The following is a 20059-nucleotide window of genomic DNA, read 5'->3' on the forward strand; positions in this document are numbered from 1 at the left end:
TAATAATTTTTTTTTTAAAAACTTTAAATAACTTTAATAAAATATTTTGCTCCCCCAAAAAAAAAAATTTCTTGTCAAACACCAGACGTCTCACAGCTTCATCATGCAGCTCTTCAGAAACTCTCCCTGGGTAAATAAATGGCTGATGTGACTCTGATTTCTCCTCTGTTTTCACACCAGCTTCACTTTGTGATTTTACTCTGGTGAAAAACATCTGCTGAAATGTCAGATTCTTCTTTAACTCTTCTACTTTCTGTATCTTCTTCTCTGCATTCAGGTTTTTCAGCTGATCCTGATGTTTTGTCTCGTAGTGGCGTCTTAGATTCAATTCCTTAATCACAGTCACATTCGCTCCATAAATAAGACAAAGTTTTCAGAATCCACTTTTCTCTTCACCATTGTGAGGGGCTTCACAATAACGTTACAATAGGGTTAAATACATCAACAGAAGCTTGACTTGATTGACTCTGGAATTTGACTAGGTAGCCTTGCGTTCAACAATGCAAACGAAGCGCTGCATTATGGGATATGTAGTTTGTGTTTATCAGCGCTTCATATCGCCGGGCCATTACAGTTTTTCTCAACTGCTTTCAGTCATTTCTCAGATCAGAATTGAAGTTTGCAGATCTCCAAGTGCATTTCTGAAAACAACACGTACAAACTGCACAACATAGTGGATAACCGGAAAATACGCGTCACCTGCTCAAAATGCTTTGTCTATCGTGCAAAAGCGTGTTTTTTCATCAATCATTGTGTCAGAAGCAGCAGAATCCCATGTCATTTTTTTAACAATGTGAACGTGACAGGCAAAATTATTAGTCATGTTGTCAGTAGAACATCATACTCAGTTTTAGTTATTTTTGATGACTAGAAACCACTAAATTACCGTACTGGTGTGTGTCATAATTTACAGTGTTCCTCCGGTAAAAAAAGAAGTTAAAATAGCAAACCATTACGCATCAACCAGGTGTTACAGTAATTTACATGGTATGAATAGATAATATTTCTGATTGATTCCATCTAACCTCAGTTAACCAATCAACATCGACCCACGTAACAGTATATGGAAGAATCGAAACAAAAGATCACACTGTATTCACATTTTTACTGTACTGTCAATAGTGGTACTTACATACAGAAAACAAAGGAAACTACACATAGGCTATTTACCAACAAATGAAAACATGAAAAAGACAAAGTGGGGAAAACTATACATGTACAGAAGGTAAAGGTGAAATTATATGCCAGTTTTCCTATGCGTCATGTCAGCCCTCTCTGTTGGGCCACAGATTCTCATCCACATCACAACATATATTTTTCCTTGCTATGCATGGTGGAAAAAATCTTCTTGAGTGCCTAATCCAGCCTCTGCATGCATCTGCTGAGATGTCCTCACATGCTGCATCCATGGCAGCCAGCAGTGTCATCCGCCTATGTGGCTGATGATCATAAACCTTCCACCTCCAAAAAAACTCTTCAATTGGGTTCAGGAACGGGGAGTAGGGTAGAAGGAATTCAATCAGCATCCTGCGGTGGTGGACAAACCACTGCCTGATGTTGTCAGAGTGATGGAAACTGACATTGTAACAAATTACTACATACTTTGGTAGATCATCTCGATTGAGGTCCCTCTCATCTTCAGGAATGACATTTCAATAAAGATTGTCTAAGAATGTAAGGAGATGCTGTGTGTTGTACATAATAGGAATATGAGCTAGCACACCTTGATCTGAAATAGCAGCACACATAGTGATTTCCTCCATGTTGGCCTGGGACATCAACAGTAGCTCTCTGGCCGATTAGATTTCTACCACGCCTTCTGCCTTTGGCCGGGTTGAAGCCAGCCTCATCCAAGTATATGAAGTTGTGAGGTGGTTCTCTTGATTCCATTTCCATTATGCGGTATATACCAGAAAAAAACACAGTGTGCATAAATTACAGTATTTGTCTTTATTGTTTACAGCTACATCAAATGTAAAGATTTATGAAGTTCCACCAATATCAAATGTGTAGAAGTTACTCTTACAGTATAGTGGGTATACAACATACCTGTACAAACTGGAGTCGTAGCTCTTTCACTCTGTCAGCATTTTTTTTCAAAGGGTACATTGTACAGCTGCTTCATGGTGATTACATGTCTTTTCAAGACCCTGTCTATAGTTGAAATGCTCACAGATTGTATATTTTCAAAGATACTGTTGTCTTCAACAATAGCACTTTGTATCTCCCTTAGTCTTATGGCATTGTTAGACATACCCATGTTGCAAATTGCTTCCTCCTGCTGAGGTGTGAAAAGGGGCCCTCTGCCACCCCTGCAAGGTTGTCTTGCAGTCCTACATGAGAAAATATATTGTAAATTATAGCAGTATAAAGATCACAGGATTTTGATTCATACAGTAAATAACTAAGAATACTGTATGCATGGAAAACCTAAGGTGTGTTACAGTATATGTAACAGTAAGTCTACAGTATTACTTTACTATACAGTACATTACATACCTGTTCTCTCTACGAAATGTTTGAATTATTAATGACACAGTTGTTCTTCCAACATTTGGCTTCACCCTTCGACCAGCCTCTTCCATTGTAAGGCCATGATTGATAACGTGATCCACTAGTGTGGCCCTGATTTCATCTGAAGCGCTGTGTATCTTTGGCATCTTATACCCCTTCCTCTTCTGTGTCTCTGTACTCTTCCACCACGCAGTCTTAATCCTCTTCTTCTTCCTTCAGCTTCCATTATCAGAAAGGGGAACACTTGTGTTGTGCACTGTATATATATGTGACCCTGCCAAATCAGTCTTCATGATTTGCACCTCTGAGCTATTTCACAGAACTGGTTGATCATTGGTTAGTCTAGAGTTGCAAATGTTTCTCTTTGTCAACAAAGGTGAAAACTCACCTGAGAGCAATTTGTCAATTCTGGACATATTTCTTAGCAAACATGTACTCACAATTTGTAGAAATCTATACAGACCTACAATTCTGAGAACATGTTCACTCATTTTGATAGTACAGACTTCCAACCTGAGAAAAAGACTAATTGGTTTGTTGGTTGTGACATTTCAGCTGAGAACCAGGACAAGTTATTTTGCACAGCAAGACCAAAGCAACAAGAATTGTCAAAAGCAGCTGACAGATGTACAGAACCATTTGCATGTTGTCCAAAAGCAATTGCAAATTGATGAAAACAACAAGACATTGCTGATATGATGTGAAGAACTGACAACAGGTTCTGACGGTGGGACGAGTAGTTTTGAGAAATGCAGTTCTGTTGTGAGAAATGACTGAAAGCAGTTGAGAAAAACTGTAATAACAAAAACAATAGATCTATATAAAAAGATCTTAAGGGGCCGGATATAATTGTACTATGCTGTAGAGGGTGCAGATAATTTCTAAAGAATAAATGATACTTTAAATGACAACTATTTTTTGAAAAAAGAATAAAAGAAAACAACAGAAGAAAAAACTACATATTCGTACCTTAAAGGCAGAATACTGATAATGATGTGATAAAAATTAAATATTCATAATAAAATTAGACAGACAGACAGACAGACAGACAGACAGACAGACAGACAGACAGACAGACAGACAGACAGACAGACAGACAGACAGATATCACTGCAGTGAAATCTACATGGGTGATGATTTTTTATTCTCTGAGGAGATACACAGCAGAGTTTAGCATGTAAACATGTTTTCCTTGAGGCTGTAAATCAGCACATGAAGTATTTCATAAACAGAATTCACCAGGCTGTGAAGAAGAAGCACAGGACTTAAGCTAATACAGCTTTATGGCACATTATAATATATAGGCTAAGCCAATTAAGTCTACGAAAGAAGACATTTCTTCATTGATAAATATCGTTCGTATCTGTAAATATTTGTAAAAGTAAAATTCTGACTTGGCAGTATAGTAAACAAAGCAGCTCTGTGCTACAGAAAGAATATAGAATAAAAGTTTCGGATACCTTTATTTAAATGGAATGTTTGATGGTAGAAGCTCTCATAGCTTTGTATTCAGATTTACATCTTATGATACCCAGATTGAAAGCTGTGGTTTACATCTACAATCAAAACATTTCTATTATAATTTATAGAGATAAAATGGATGTTTTTTGTTACATTTTAATTTAACAATATTATATCATTTTATTATCTACCAAATCCAGTCTTGCTCAGCTTACCCCAAGCATTACTAATTACGTAAACATGTACATGATTTTCTATGAAGGTAACAGTGTTTATTGATTCAAACTCAAACATACCCATTCAGTATCTATATGAGATGAGCGAATTATAAAAAAAATATACCATATATTTTCCACAATATAATTTAAACACAATTACAACAAATTAATGTAAGTTTGTAAGACCTGAGCCAGTTTACTGGAACAGCAGCTGGTTTGCACATGTATGTTTGAGGATGTCTTAAATTCTCTCCACACACATAGCGATTCCCATTCCTCCACCAATACACAGTGCAGCAACACCCTTCCTGCCTCCTGTTCTCTGAAGTGCATGGAGGAGGGTCACCAGCACCCTGCAGCCAGACATACCCAGAGGATGACCCAGAGAGATAGCGCCACCAGACACATTAACCTGCAACAGGGAAACAAGCACAACCATTAGTACAATGGACATGAATACAAATACATACTCGAGACACATGGGAGTGTGGCAGTGCAGGTTTTTTTTTTTCCCCACAAAATTTTAAACAGGTAAAAATCACAACAAAACTCAGGATAGAGTACATACTGTTCTGAGATAGAAACGATTATTATGATGCAATGCACAAGAACATTAAGGTCAGAATAGTTGCCACTTATTGTACTAAGAAACAGGTTTGTCATTAGTTTCTATGAATCTACTAGGATTCTATATATGCTATGAATCAGTGACAAACTACTATGGTTCCCACATTGACATCTTAAGTACAGCACTCAATAACAATGAATGTCTAAGTTTTATTGTTGCTTCTGTAAATAATATCACCATGAATGCTGTGGGTTTGTATACAATAACTGCTGCTGTAATCATAAATCCTCCAACCAAGGACTCATATTTTTAAAATGCTCACATTGGAAATCCTTTTGGAATGACACAGGAGAATGGGTTCACATTTTAGTCTGATTCCACTCAAGGTTTTTCTCCTCATATCAGGCCATTTTTGATTTTTGTTAGCTTTTCTTTGTGTTATCCGGTTCACTCATTGAGTATCTACAATTACATCTGAATTTCTGGAAAGCAACTTTGTGGCCATGACTATTCTTAAAAAAGCTATTAGTTCCAATTAACGCTGCTTATGTACTTCAAGTGGAGCGAATAAAATAAAATAAACAACCTTGTCAGGGTTCAGGCCAAGTTCCTGAAGTACTGCAAGACACTGAGCAGCGAAGGCCTCGTTGATTTCATACAGATCCACCTCAGGCAGCTGCCAACCAGCCTTCTCTGTCTAGTGAAACAGAAAACGCGATTTGGATTTACATTTATATCATTAGGTGAAACCCTGTGTATGTATGAGGGTTGTCAAAATCAACGCAAATTCATTTTAACGGCACAAATTTTTTTTATCGCGTGATTAACGCGCCGCACGTTTCTGCTTAACCGTTTTTATTATTAATTATAAATAAATAAATATAACTGAGGGGAAATTGAAACCTTCAACGCAACACCCATTTTTCCACGACGTCCTTTCTTTACTCAGACATGAAAAAATAAACGCCACCAAACATTTTTTTTGTAATCACTAAACATTTCTTTTAATGATGCTCAAATCAAGCACCAAAAGCCACCATGGTGCACACGTCCGCCAATTAAAAGCTCCCGTGTGGAAACAGAGCAAAGGTCCTGTTTCTTGTCATGATAATTTACGTAATTTAAAATGGCATGATTACTTTTAAAACATTTACAAGAATATTTTGCCTTAATGCACTATGTTGAGTTTGATTTCACTAATAATAAACATACATTTGCATAAAGCATCCATATTTGTTGGCCATGTCGAACAAATAAAAATGTGCAATTAAGTTGCGATTAATCACAAGTTAAATATTTTAATCGATTGACAGCCCTATATATATATATATATATATATGTGTGTGTGTGTGTGTGTGTGTGTGTGTGTGTGTGTGTGTGTGTGTGTGTGTGTGTGTGTTACGCGTGTGTATGCATTTATATAAATGCACCAATGCATATTTAAAATATAATTTCATACCCGTAAATGCTTCAAAAAATTAATAAATCATTTATTCAGATAGACATGTTAGAATAAAGGTCGACATTGTGCTAGTCATCTGTGGAATGTAGAGAACACTCACTGCTTTTCTGATGGCTGAAATTGGCCCTGTGCCCATGATGGATGGATCAATGCCAGTCTGAGCCCATGAGACTATTCGTGCCATTGGATGCAGACCACGCCTCTGAGCCTCTGATTGGCTCATGAGCACAGTAGCTGCAGCCCCATCATTTATTCCTATAAAAGACAAAGCAGACACCAGATAACATTTGCCATAGAAAATGCACAGAAGATGAAAGACATAGATTTTGTAAGTGCAAAATTGTGTTTCTGAGTAACAATTAAGAGGTGAATGAACTCTGGGTTATTTAAGCATCAGTCCTGTTTATTTACCTGATGCATTGCCAGCCGTGACTGTGCCGGACCCGTCCTTCAGAAAACAGGGCTTCAGCTTGGACATGGCATCAGTGTTGCTTCCGTGGCGAGGAAATTCATCAACTTTTACTTCTACTGGACCTAATATAATAATATAATATTAAAAAATGCACTGTGACCAGCACAGCAAAGACAACAATCTATTTTTTAATGATTGTGACACATTTAAAATGATATCTAAATGGTTAGATTTGACATTTCATCTTGATACTTCATTTAATAATTTTTCTCACTCGAAATTCAGTCTTTTTAAAATGAAGTGCTCTTTTGATTGTTTTTAACCAAAAAAAAAATAATCTATAAAAAGTAAAATGCAACATAACTAAGGTACAGGCACAGAGTGTTACCTTTCCTTGAAGGTAAAGTAACTGGAACAATCTCCTGGTCAAAGTAACCAGCCTTCTGAGCCGCCTCAGTTCTGCTCTGTGAGGTGACAGCATACTGATCCTGAGCTTCTCGGGTCACACCCCACTGCTTAGCCACGTTCTCCGCTGCAGAGAGACAGCAAGCCTTAAGAAAATTCACTGGTCTATAGAGTGGATTTATAATATTTCAAACACATTTGTTTATAGTGCACTTTGCTTTGCAAGCATCATTCCAAAGTACAAAAAGATTGGGAAATGTCAGTGTTGGTCAGACATACCCGTGATACCCATGTGGCAGTTGTGAAAAGCATCTGTGAGTCCATCAGCCACTATAGAGTCCTGTAGGGTGGCATCTCCCATCTTTATTCCTGACCTCATCTGCATAGTGTGAGGTGCCTATGGACCAAAGAGTAAAGAGGAGCCTCCATTTAATAAAGTAATCCAAAATACACCAGTAACAGTCTAAAATAAGGTAGAGGTCTTAGTACATGCAATTCCTTTCTTAGAAAGGACTGTAAAAGAAGTTTGAACAATCATATCTTTTCATGCTTAGCCACTTTAAATGATTACTTGACCACTTTTTTTTATTAAAAGTACATATATTGAAAATATCTTTGCTCAGGAACACTGAAATACTGGTTTCAAAAACCAAATTGTGAGGTCATTCAATGATGCCAAATCTACAACGCATACGGAAACTAAATTAGCAAAGAATTCTAACAAACTTCTTTCACTTTGTCATTACGGGGCATTGTTTGTAGAATTTCGAGGAAAATAATAAATGCAATCCATTTTGGAATAAAGCTGAAACATAACAAAATGTGGAAAAGGTGAAGCGCTGTGAATACTTTCCGGATGCACTGTAAGCCCTAAATATTACTTACCCGGCTCATGCTCTCCATGCCCCCTGCCACCACTACTGTGGACTCTCCCATTATGATGGACTGAGCTCCAAGACACACAGCTTTTAAACCAGATCCACACACCATCTGACAGCTCCATGCAGGCACAGGGTACGGGATTCCTGCACCAACACTAGCCTGCCGTGTGGGGTTTTGTCCATGGCCTGGGAACAGCAAATGCAAAGAGTAAGCATGTCTTTTAATTACACTGTATTAAATATTACTAAATCCGGGACAGTGTACTTTGTTGGTAATTTAATAGTGGCCCAAGTTCTATGGGTTTAAAAATAGAGTTAAACATCAGATTTAACATCTACACAGGAATCAAAGGTCTTTTTTTTCCACATCTTACTTGTTAAATGAACATAATGCTACGTTAAAAAATTGTGTTTGGGTGCAAATCCTATGCAGTCACACTAATACACACTACAGTTTTACAAGATGAATAGCTTGATAAATAAATTATGCAGTAAACATATCACCTGCAGTGAGGACATGTCCCATGATGACCTCAGATACCTCATCAGGCTTTACATCAGCCCTCTTTAGGACATCCTTAATGACCACAGCAGCCAAATCAGAAGGTACCACACTGCTCAGTGCCCCATTGAAGGACCCTTAAAAGACACAACCATAAAAAACTACAACCTTTATAATGCACTTATACACTATAATAAAAACATGTATTTTACAGATTACAATTACAAAGATCAGTGAAAATGACTGTTGGGTGTTCCTTATAGACTCTAACAATTATGCATTGATAACTTATAACTCACTGAACTCATCTCCTGTGAATACACTACTCAATAACAGTATGCCTGCTTACTATTTTCTAATGAACTGCCATGGTAAACTTTATTCAGTTTAGGAAATAGGAGATATATCTCTACATGAGATTTATTACTGTATAAGGGATATTCCATGGCTGGTCTCTTTGCTCCCAATAGCAAGATTTAGTTGGAAAATAAGTTACAAAGATGAAGGTTTTGACTACCAAAAACACTTGCTGTCAAAATGGTATATGTTTTTTTGTTTTTTTTTTTATGATTTTTTAAAAAATAGTGCATATGTGTGTGTGTGTGTGTGTGTGTGTGTGTGTGTGTGTGTGTGTGTGTGTGTATATATATATATATATAAAGCCTATATAAAGGCTTTCAATCGCTGTAATTAAATCACATGATTGTCATGAATTTACTCGTGATTAATCGCAATTTTATTTGTTCAGAATGTATATATAAACCTTTTTCAAGTTTTTCATATTCTAATCGACATTGGCATGGACAAATATAGATGCTTTATGATATTGTATGTTTATTATTGTTTATTATTATCAAAACCATACTCAACATGAAGACTAGACATTTTTCCAAAGATCATAGATGTGATGTTATACCAGGTTCCCATTTCTTCTTTTTCTATGCACTGAACCAGTTGCTCAAACAGACAAGCCTGTTTGCATTTTAAGATGACAGGGCAGCTTGTAAAAAGAATACTCTTGTAAATGTTAGAAATAAATTATAATGTTTTAAATTACGTAAATCGACATTCAAACTAAACTTTTGCTATGTTTCCACACAGACAGTTTTAACTGTCGGCTGTCAAGTCAAGAAGGCAAGAAGCTTTTAGTCATTTCAAATATATAAATTAACTGATGCAGTACACAGCGAAATTAAACGTTTCTCCAGAACCCTGGTGCTACATAAAACTACATAGAGATACATCACACAACGTAGAGCTACATGCAGAACACAGAGCTAAGGACTGAGGAAAGTGTCCTCGCCACATAAAGCCAATGTGTGCAACCCGGTGCAAGCAGTGTAAAACAAAAGACAGTGCAAACAGACAGCACAAGACAGTGTAGGGCAGATACACAAAACAGCGCTGACCAGTAAACCTACTGTATAATGTGTTATACGGTACAATGTGCAAAAGAGAACTGTACAAAAGAGTGCAAATGTAAATATAAACACAAAATGTAAACACAAAAAGTTGTGCAAAACAGCAACAGCAGAAAGAAACATGGCGGATTTTGGTGCTTGAATTTAGACTTGCCGCACAAATGTTCAGTGATTAAAAAATCTTTTTTGGTGGAGTGTTTTTTTATTTATAAAGTAAAGTAAAGAAATGACGTCATAAACAAATGTGTGGCACTGAAGGTTTTAATTTCACCTATTTTATATTTATATATATATTTTTAAAACTGTTATACAAATGAGCATTAATTGCGCGTTAATAAAAGGAGTGCCGTTATAATGATTTTGCCTGTATTTTATGCATGGAAAATGACAAGTTATCTGAAGTCATTAAATACATTTCAAGTGCGTTTTGGTTTTCAATTGAATGCTAATTATAAATGTAATAAATAAGTGAACAAATAGGATGCTCAAGTGTTAAACAGTTTACTACAAAACCACAAGCACGCAGTATGATGTGATATGTCTGCTGTGTAAGTCGTGCACTGCATCCATCACTGCTGATTTAACAGCGCGAGCGCTTTTCCCTCTGGTGACCTGGCTTTGGCCAATCACGAGATGCAGCTCGTGCGTGGCCCTACAGGAAATCAACCAATCAGGACTAGAGAGACCAGTGCGCGAGCGTGACTCAACCAATCAGAGCTCGTTTCTGACCGTCCAGGGCAGGGAACTGCAGTGTCGGATGACGAGCTCATACTACACCGCGCTGGCGAACTCACACAATACAGCAAGATCATTCAAATCAATACTCGGATTCAGCGTTCAGAGAAATCACAATTCATTATTAAAATTATTGTTTGATATTAATAGAGCAGTGAAATAATTACCTATAGGCGTCCTGGCAGCAGACACGATAACTACAGTGTTCATTTCACTCCGTGGGGGTGCGGCTAACTTTTAGAGCCGGAATCGCACTACTGTATATACTCTCTTCTCTTCCCTTCCTTTCTCTTCCCACGCGGTGTGTTTACTGAACCCACCCCTGGGAGGATCTTGAAGAGCTTTATTGATTTAATGAAACTGGTCTTTGACAAGAGGGGAATATCCGCCAAGATTTCCAGAAACCTCGTTTTCAGCGCCATCTAGCGGCCTGGATGACAGCACATTAAAGACTGCATCCTTAACTCCGTGGATCCCAACCTCACACACGCGTCCCTCGACCTAGTAGATCCCTAGTAAACTACATCCTCGACCTAGTAGATCCCAAACTTACCTGTTATTTTCCACAAAGATAACTTTGTCCTTGTTCTAACCTAGATACCAAACTCACACCCATCTCTCTGCAGAGACTTCATCCTTAAGTTAATCTACACCAATCTTTCTAGATACTCTATCCTTCACCCAACTGATCCCAAACTCATCTCTCTAGACCAAAATGCAAAAGACTGATTTTAAAAGAAACTTTCTGCAAACATGTGATATGGATGCATTATTCATGTGATTTCTGAGGGTCATCGCTGTTGAAACAGCTACTAGTCATTTTTTCTGGACGGCTGAATTGCTTTTCATGACTGATATTTTCAACATAAACCTATGAAAATTGTAGTATAAAAAAAAAAAAGAAACGAATTGATTCCAGGATCATATTAAAAGCCTTTATTGATATTTGGTCAGTACACGAAATGAATTGAAATCAGAATATGAATCCAACAAGATCTCTGAAAAACTACCCACAAAGTAAACAAAAACTCAGTTTTCCACGGGGATGAACAGAAAATGTTTTTTAATAATATTCAATCAAGTAACTAAGGACATTCTGAAAAGCATAGCAAGTAAAGAACTTGCCTCCTGACTTAATTGGATTTTATGGTGCAACAGAACTTGTTTTATGACTTGTTTTAGTTTAATGAACAAAATGACAAAAAGGTTGAGCTGCTATTAGAGCACATTTTAAAACCTTAAAACATCTGATATTTATTCTCATGCTGCTCATTTGTTATTCAATTCTTGTACTGCTCAACATAATCAGCTATGTAATAATGCAAAATAACAGTTATGAATGGAAATGGCTAAAAAAACAAAACAAAACAAAAAAAAAACATGTATATCTGATTTTTTATTCCTGAAGCAAAAACCCCCAACAAAAACTAACTGGCCTTACATGTGTGGCTTGTTTTTGCTCGCCATGAGTGTATATAAAAAAACAAAACAAAACAAAACAAAAATTTAAAGGATTACAAAACAGACCCTGTGGGGGGGTTGGAGGCAGTTGAAGCAGCAGCTGCAGAGTCCAGCCCGTTGTGAGTGGTGTGGTGTGTGCCTGTTGTCCTGGTGCTCTTAGAGACAGCTGCAGCATCGTGGGAATCGGTGTTGGAGTCTGTGTCATTTGAGTGCTGAGTCATTGATGCCTCGCTGCCTGTCGGAGAGTCCACACTCTCATAACCCGCGCTCAGAGTCCCGTAGCCATCCCCTGTGCCATGGCTCACTGCACCCTCAGAGTGGTTTGACAGTTTGGCTCCTCCCCCATGGGCAGGACTGGAAGTACAGGGTGACCCTGGATAATCCTCATCTGCACTGCTTGCCTCCCGATATGGGCCAGAGCTGGACAAAGCTCTCTGGGTAGAGCCATTGGACGGACCATTGAAGACACGGCTGCAGTCTTTTGCCCCAGTGGAGTTGCTGGAGGGGGTCGCTTCAGGTTCAGCAGAAGGCTCGGTAGCGCTGGATGGAGAAGCAGCAGTCCTGCTTGGACCTGCGCCACTAGAGGTACCCACAGCCTGTGTTTGCTGAGACAGCTGCTGCTTGGTCTCCTTCAGCTGCTGCTGGAGAACCAGGATAGTGCTCTGCATGCCTTCCACCTCCTCATCCAACTGAATGATAAAGTCGTTCAACTCTAAATAACAAAATTTAAGAGTTTAAACAAAATCATAGGAACCTTTCTTGTCATGGTGGTGTGTCACAGACCGAAATAGATCACACTTATTTGCATGTAATAAAACAAGGCAAACTATGAATAATAAATGTAGAAAGCAAGAATAAAATCACACTATACAAAAACAAAAAGTACTAATGGCAACTAATTTTTTGTGTAACTACTATATAGACGATCTATTAACATTTAAGATATGCTTTTAAAACGTTAAATATTAAATAACATTGTTATAGACATTTGAACTTGGGCCTGCTTAAATCAATTTCAAAATCTCATCAGTCCATCTGCTGGTAACAGCAATCATTCCACATAAACTATTTATTTTATCCACTCTGTCCTGATATAGTTCAAACAATAATTTCATATGAAATATCAGAAAACAGTGGCAGACACACAAGACAAGGTTTCTTGAACTTCTGCTTTTTTCTAATAATAAAAAGATAAATAAATAAAATAAATTCCTCTCACCATCTTGGCTGCTCTTGAGCTCCTCGCTGTACTTTTTCTGCAGGGCAAGTTCAGCCTCCAGCTGGGCGATGCGACCCTGTGACAGCTGCCTGCCCAGCTCCTGGTTCTCCTGGATCAGCATGCGACACTTCGCCATCAGCTTCTTACCAGTCTGGCTGCAAGGGAGACAAGGCTAACATCACATGGTGAACAGAGCCACGAGCATAACAAGGATAGCTGGTGTAACTGCCGAGCAGCGGCAACACTACAGAACAAGATGCAGCACACCACGTTGGTCATTAATCAAATGATCCAAGAAATTCAAAATGGTATGTGGATGATTAACAATAATGAGGAACCCTAAATGTACCAGGCATAAATCAAAACTCTACCAAACCATGGATTATTGACTGAACCAAAAGAATTCTCACAGTAACATTTGGCAGGTACCAATCAGAAATGCACACAAAGTCCAAAATATACAGGGTTTTTTCCCCCCTAAAGATGTTGTACCAGATCTCGGAACAGGTACCTAGCATTTTCACACAACACATCTATGTAAATACGTTGAACAGATATGTTTATTGTAAATTTGCCACAGTTGCTTAAGTTTGCTTTTTGTGTCAAATGCTACAAAATACCATGTGCCACACTCCACCTACAGTATCCGAACAGTGAGGACCAAAACATAACTTATACATTATGTTTTGTGGGTATAAACAGGGTCATCACAAGTTACGTAAAGGACATTTCGTTCGCAGGACTATTAGTAATATGCAAAAATAGAAATGATGTAGATTAACTCTGCTGAACCTGTACTCCAGAAATAGTTGAACAGCAGTTTACAAAACAGTGGCAACACATTCTTAATTACTTTGCAAACATTTGACTATAGGAAGTTACACTGATGTAGAGAAGTTAACATACTCAGTGTAAAAAGGTGCTGTAGTAAGTGCTTCAAGCTAAACGTTAACGAGTAGAAACGCAACAGCGACTGCTTAAAACCCTCTGACCAGAGAAAGAAAGAAAGAATCTTGGGTAATGAAGATGAGAAGATAAATGTTTTGCTGAGATGATTACCGTGCAACCATGTGTAACTGTGCTCTAAAGCCATTATACCCTCAATTTAAATGTGCAAACATCACCTAAAGTATTAAACTTAATGGTGAAGCATCAAAAACATTGACACTGAACAGCGCTGTAACGAAAAGATTTCACAAGAAAAAACACCTACAAAATGCAATTGTATTGATAAAACTTTGGACCTCAATATTGTGATCAAAACGACACAGCAGAATAGACATACATATAAACAGCTTTAGTAATCCCTAAGACACATGGGCATTCACATTGAAATAAAAAGCTTGCACCTGCAGCAGTGTATTAGCAAATAGTCACATTAACACATCCTGTGTAGAGCCAATCATCATATCCATCCCACACACACACACACACACACACACACACACACACACACACTGCTGTAAGTGCAAAGAGCATTTCCAAGAACAAACAACATAAACAAAGCAAAAAAATATAAAAACTATAAACACAAAGAAAAAGAGGAAAAGTTAAAACACTGTACCGTCTCTTGTACCAACGAGATGGTTGTTAAACAATGTCTCTGTAGACCACAGGGTTTTACTCTTTCCCCATAGTATTACATCAAAGGCTCCTCCCCCAGAGTCTTATGATCAGTAACTCTTTATCACATTACATCACTCTGTCCCCACTGTTCCCCTCCCCCAGGTATTTCCTATTTTGGTTTTACCGAGAGTCTTAACAGTTCTACACTGATGGGGTAAAAGATGAAAAATATGCATGTGCAACATATTCTTTTGGGTCATTTTTTAAATGTTCAATCAGTGACTTTTAGACTACAGTTCAATCAGCTCCAGAGCAAATGCCTTGCTCAAGTCTCTCTCAATGGCCGCCAACGATTTATTAGAGCAATCTGTCTAACATAGGCTGCTGGGGGGATGGAAGAAGGGTTTGTTTCCGCTGTGACCACCTCTTCAGGAACAGTCCCGATTCCTTCAGGCCTCTGTACCATGAGGGGGTGTGGGGAAGAGAAAGCTGAAACAGAGTCACCTGACCAAAACTGGCTTTTCAGTTTCTGTTCTGTTTCACTTTTACATTACAGTATGATAATAGCAGCACAGAACAAGAGAAAAAAAATGTCTTTCTGTGTTTTGCTTTTAAGTCTGAGTCTCGTTGTGAGCATATCATTTCAGTCTTCCCCCACTATTATTTGCACTCCTGCAGTGGAGAAAGTGAGGGGGTGAGTCAGGAAAGTCTTGACTTTTGTTTGGAGGGGGAGTTATTTTAGTTTACCTATCAGGTGTAAATTTCCAGGCACTCAATTCATTTTGGGCTTGCTCCAGTTTGTCTTTAGTCTGTTGCAGTTCAGCCTTCATTTTAAGGAAAAACAAGTTGATGGCTGGGTCCACCATGGAGGATCTCAGTTGAGCCACATTGGGTTGCTGCACTTGCTTCAGGTATTGGATCTGCGTCTGAATAGGAGACAAACTGTGTTAGAAACTGAAAAATAATATCACTCACCTTTGTTATATAACAAAAAGACCAACCCGAGGAAATTTAACTAATAATTTCTGAAAACAAATTAGTGTGGAAAACCTTATTTGTGCTCCTAACAATATTGTACAGGCAGGTACATAGAAATTCATGTTAACTGCATTAACAGATTAAATAAGGCTTAAAAAAAAAAAAAAAAAAATATTACAGAACATCTACACAACACTACAAGTTATGATAATTCTGTCAAAGCAGACCAAAAATACAACTGCATAATATGTCGTATAGCGCAATATAATTTGCAAATGTACACATAAATCTTAGAGTTCACTAAACAGTGAGCTTATTTATAAACTGACTTTCTTGGTACTGTTGTTTGGCATTAAACAGCTTGAAAATGTGCCCAAGCCAAGTAGAAATTGAGGAAAATTATTTCACCCTTTAAATGTTAGCAATTTGATATAAATCTTATCCCACCTCTACCTACAAAGTCTGACAAACCGAACTGTGGGCCGGGGAATTGTGTTGTAACAATACTGCATGCTTTAGACTCCAAAAAATATATTGGCCAGCAAACTGTTGAATGGTTGCCTTGTGTTTAGAAACTGCTCTGTAAACAAGAAAAAAAACTCTGCACAAAGTGTGAACCTAATAAGGTTTGTCCTTTCATATCAAAGCATTAAGACACCCCATAGGCAGCCTTTACAGTAATATTTCTGCACTGTGGACTGATGCTACAAAAACATAACTGAAATAAATACAGAAAGTAAAGTACTTACTGTACATTCCTGCATTTCCTGTTCTTTTGTGGCCAGCCTCATCACCAGGATGTTCTCTCTGCGTGCAGACTCTTGCTGTTGTTGCTTCAGCTTCTCCTCAGACTCCTTAAGACCAGTCACATCATTGGCTATGGACATAAAAGGCAATCACTTTATACGGCCCACAAAAACAATATATTAAACCTACAACAAAGATTACATTATTAAAATCGGTCGAACGTGTAACATTATGAACAGTTTGCTCTGCATCAATGCATGCAAGGAATACTATTAAAACTTACAATTTAGATCAGCGTATTTTGCTTCGAGCACCTGGACATAGGCTTCATGCTGTTTCCACCTAAAGAGGTTGAGGGAAGTATTTAGAATATTTTCAATTACGTAAAAGGATTTCAAGAACAACAACAATACCAAACACAATATAGTCTTCCTTACCTTGCACACAGCTCCTCCCTGGTCAGGGTCTTCATATCAGATTCACTAAGGCGAACCTGAAACAAAATAAATGTATTTATTAGCAGGCAGCACAGCAGCAGCTCTTCATTGGTCCTATTAGGAATTTGATTGCACAAATCAAGTACTGCATAAAAGTATTGCAAAAACAAGGGATGGAGACAGAGCAAGTATTTCAGCAACCCAAAAAAAAAGGTTCTATACCACTCTTAAAAGAAAAAACACCCTAAAAGGGTGCGTTTGTGCTGTATTTACAGATTTGGATGCTCATGATTGTCAGAATACAGTAGAAAAGCACTGCTGCAACACCCTAAAAGAGTAATGCAGCAGTGCTTTTGTACTGTATTCTGACAAAATCATGAGCATCCAAATCTTCAGCATGTGCACTAAAATGTCTCTGCGCCTGTATCGAGACGCTGCATTATGGAATTTCAGTCTCTAATTCTATGTAGGATCTTATTATTGAAGCTGAATTGCACAAGTAAAATTGTTGTACTGAGCATCAGTATGGGTGTGATTCAGCTGTCAGGATGAATCTGCAGTGCTGGTGTTACACAACAGCTCAATAAACAATAATGAATATTAAGTGAGTGACATTTTAGGCCAGATACATCAGTGTCATACATTTTTGCCCAATCAACAAAATTAGGTCCAAAAAAAAAAAAGCACAGTGGTGTACTAATGCATGCAATACAGACAGACAGCCTTTCATTAGTGTGGTGATTTCGGTGTATTAACTATTGCTAAAATTGTAAGTTTGTATATATAAAATATTCCCTGATATCAAAAACCACTGTATCTGAAGAAGAAATGTCCATCTGGCACCTCATCTTAGGACACACAATCCCAATTTCTTTTACAGTAATTGTTTACATCTGGATTGCTTCGGATGAGTGACAAATCTCTCAGTATAAGGATAATGAACGAGTGCACTTTTGCATGAACACCACTGCTTTACACACCTTCTTCGGGAGAGGTTCTTCATTAGTCATCTTGATCTCTGCAACAAAAAAAGAAAGAAAAAAATAATGAGAAATGAGCATTACACGCATTCGAGAGAAAGACAAGGGGGAAAAAAAGCTCATCATGATTTCTGACGGATTAAATTGCTACACAAGTGCGTTCACACGTGTAAATGAAACCCGAAAAGTCGCCTCCTTCTCTACAATACAATGACTGCAAGCTTCGTGTGTGTGTGTGTGTGTGTGTGTTCCCTCCCTCTCAATCTACTAATCAATGGGCTATCCGCATCCCTGACGCGCTTTTTTAACACTCTGGATAAAAACAATGTAACATATAAAAAAAAATAACCGAGACCGAGTAAAGCGCAGTCCGCGATCATAAATCGGCTGCCCGCTCTGTTAGCGGTAACTCGGGTGTTAGCATTAGCATGGCTCCCGCAGCGCTGCAAAACAAGCGAACGAGCTGCAATCACACACCGAGTCCAAATTAGAAGCATTTTTACACACCGCTTCTCCACACACGCGCATAAAAGCCAACGGAGACGCGCAGTTTGGCCCTATACAGCCTGGTCTCCAGCGACCTGTCGGCTTCGTGTGTATTATCAGTTTCTTTGCTGTCACAAAATGGCGGAAAAAGGGGGGAAGAGACTCTCTGAGAGCAGCGCCGCTCTCATCGCCGATGCTCTTCACAAACAACGCCGAGTGATTATACTTACACGTCCCCCCCCGGGTGAGACCAAGACGACCCGCGTTTCCTTAGTATACGGTTACGACTTCGCTCCACGGCCAACGTTATTGACGTGATATAAAATTAAAAGTGAAGAGGAAATGTGTTCGTTTCAGAGCGATCTCGGCGCGTCCGCCATCACCGAGGAAAAAAACGACGAGGCTCCGCCGCCGAGCATCGCGCGAGCCCTACTGGTTGCCATGCTCCTGTCCCGCACGCGAATCCTCCCCTCATCCAGCGACCTGATTGGCTGCATCGCCGACGAACGGCGCGTGAGCGCCATCCGCTAGCCAATCGGTGCGCAGGGGGGGGCGGGATTAGCCTGAAAACGGACAGGGTGGTGGGTGGGTTCGGCGAATGAACGCGACTGGAGGAAGCCAGTGCGCATGTGCTCATGGGTGACCATACTTGTTGTCTTCAGCCATTAATAACAATAAAGGAAAATAACAACAAAAATACCTGAGTCAACAAATCTATCATCTATGTATTAAAACCATAAAATGTACTGCATCGACGCAACTAACGTTCACAAACAAGCAAGTAGCCCGTTTAGCTAACGGAACTAGCGAGATAGCTTTGATTAAAACAAACAAACAAAAAAAACAAAACAAGAAGCAGCCATCTAATGAATGATCTTAGTAAAATCCGGATTCGTTAAAGAAATGGTAATCGCACACATACACACCATCGCACATGGTATTGCCAGTCTCCTCCACGCTCAGCGCCCACACTCCGTCTGCTACAATCAAACGTGCAAGCAGTCCGCAAATCTCGCAATATAATTTTGATACTGTTTAAAGGTAAAAGCAGCGCGGCAGCACACGAATTAAACAAATAATAACAATAACAATAATAATAAACCAACGGGAGCAAAAAGCCAACTAACAGTAATAGTTGCATTAAATTAAAACGGAGTCGATTTGCTGATTTAAGCAGTAGACAAGGAGAGTCGATTCCGTAAAATGAATCGATTCTACACATGTTCGTGCATAAAGCGTTGTACAATTATAACTATTAGCTTTATAGAAATATATCAGAACTCATTTATTTGTAGACATTCCAAGTCAATGCTTGAATATCCCAAGGCTAACGTTAATTTATCTTCAGAAACTTTATATTTGGAAGTAACGAAGATTACACCTACAATGACAAACATTATAGAGGTCTAGAAGCCCCTTGTCATTTATATTGTCATAATAAACAATAAACGTCTCTTAAGTCATTTCCTGCCCTGTGTTGAATTAGAAAAAAAACATATATTGTATTGAATCGACTCGTTATCAGAGTCGACACCTCCGTATTCGGAATCGAGTAGTCGTATGGATTTTGAGCGCAGGCACGGGGGGGTCAGGGGTTCATTACAAG

General features: G+C 38.5%; 2 protein-coding genes across 14 annotated transcripts; both read right to left on the bottom strand.

The window, feature by feature from the left end:
- Window positions 1-3641: 3641 nt before the first annotated feature.
- On the bottom strand, window positions 3642-12084 carry acat2 (acetyl-CoA acetyltransferase 2). Its single transcript, XM_083561831.1, has 11 exons — window positions 11411-12084; window positions 10747-11363; window positions 8426-8560; window positions 7926-8107; window positions 7320-7437; window positions 7024-7167; window positions 6635-6757; window positions 6324-6478; window positions 5348-5458; window positions 4216-4605; window positions 3642-4006 (listed from the first exon to the last, which is right to left on the bottom strand). The coding sequence occupies exons 2-10, from the start codon at window positions 10787-10789 to the stop codon at window positions 4435-4437; spliced, it is 1182 nt and encodes a 393-aa protein (XP_083417957.1). The 5' UTR covers window positions 10790-11363; window positions 11411-12084; the 3' UTR covers window positions 3642-4006; window positions 4216-4434.
- Window positions 11501-19658, bottom strand: wtap (WT1 associated protein). 13 transcript variants are annotated; one of them, XM_083561828.1, is made up of 8 exons: window positions 19380-19645; window positions 17968-18005; window positions 16988-17043; window positions 16834-16892; window positions 16553-16680; window positions 14824-15751; window positions 13260-13414; window positions 11501-12752 (listed from the first exon to the last, which is right to left on the bottom strand). In XM_083561828.1, the coding sequence occupies exons 7-8, from the start codon at window positions 13393-13395 to the stop codon at window positions 12094-12096; spliced, it is 795 nt and encodes a 264-aa protein (XP_083417954.1). In that variant the 5' UTR covers window positions 13396-13414; window positions 14824-15751; window positions 16553-16680; window positions 16834-16892; window positions 16988-17043; window positions 17968-18005; window positions 19380-19645; the 3' UTR covers window positions 11501-12093. The 13 variants fall into 12 exon arrangements, 11 of the variants coding, with proteins under 11 accessions (XP_083417946.1, XP_083417954.1, XP_083417952.1 ...); XR_014536834.1 differs by lacking the exon at window positions 19380-19645 and adding an exon at window positions 18475-18590; XM_083561820.1 differs by having other exon boundaries at window positions 15573-15751; window positions 19380-19658.
- Between the last annotated feature and the right edge of the window lie 401 nt (window positions 19659-20059).

The sequence above is a fragment of the Silurus aristotelis genome (genome assembly GCF_946808225.1).
Source record: "Silurus aristotelis genome assembly, chromosome: 15".
NCBI classification, from domain to species: domain Eukaryota; kingdom Metazoa; phylum Chordata; class Actinopteri; order Siluriformes; family Siluridae; genus Silurus; species Silurus aristotelis.

Bases quoted from the DNA above. Each gene is read 5' to 3' on its own strand.
- acat2 (XM_083561831.1), bottom strand. From the start codon at position 10,789: ATGAACACTGTAGTTATCGTGTCTGCTGCCAGGACGCCTATAG. The intron at 8,561-10,746 runs GTAATTATTTCA...GTGTCTTTTAAG, and splicing joins TGCTGCCAGGACGCCTATAG to GGTCCTTCAATGGGGCACTG. The intron at 6,758-7,023 runs GTAACACTCTGT...TTATTATATTAG, and splicing joins TACTTTACCTTCAAGGAAAG to GTCCAGTAGAAGTAAAAGTT.
- wtap (XM_083561820.1), bottom strand. The intron at 15,752-16,552 runs GTAAGTACTTTA...TCTCCTATTCAG, and splicing joins AGGAAATGCAGGAATGTACA to ACGCAGATCCAATACCTGAA. The intron at 13,415-15,572 runs GTAAACTAAAAT...TCTCCCTTGCAG, and splicing joins TGGAAATTTACACCTGATAG to CCAGACTGGTAAGAAGCTGA.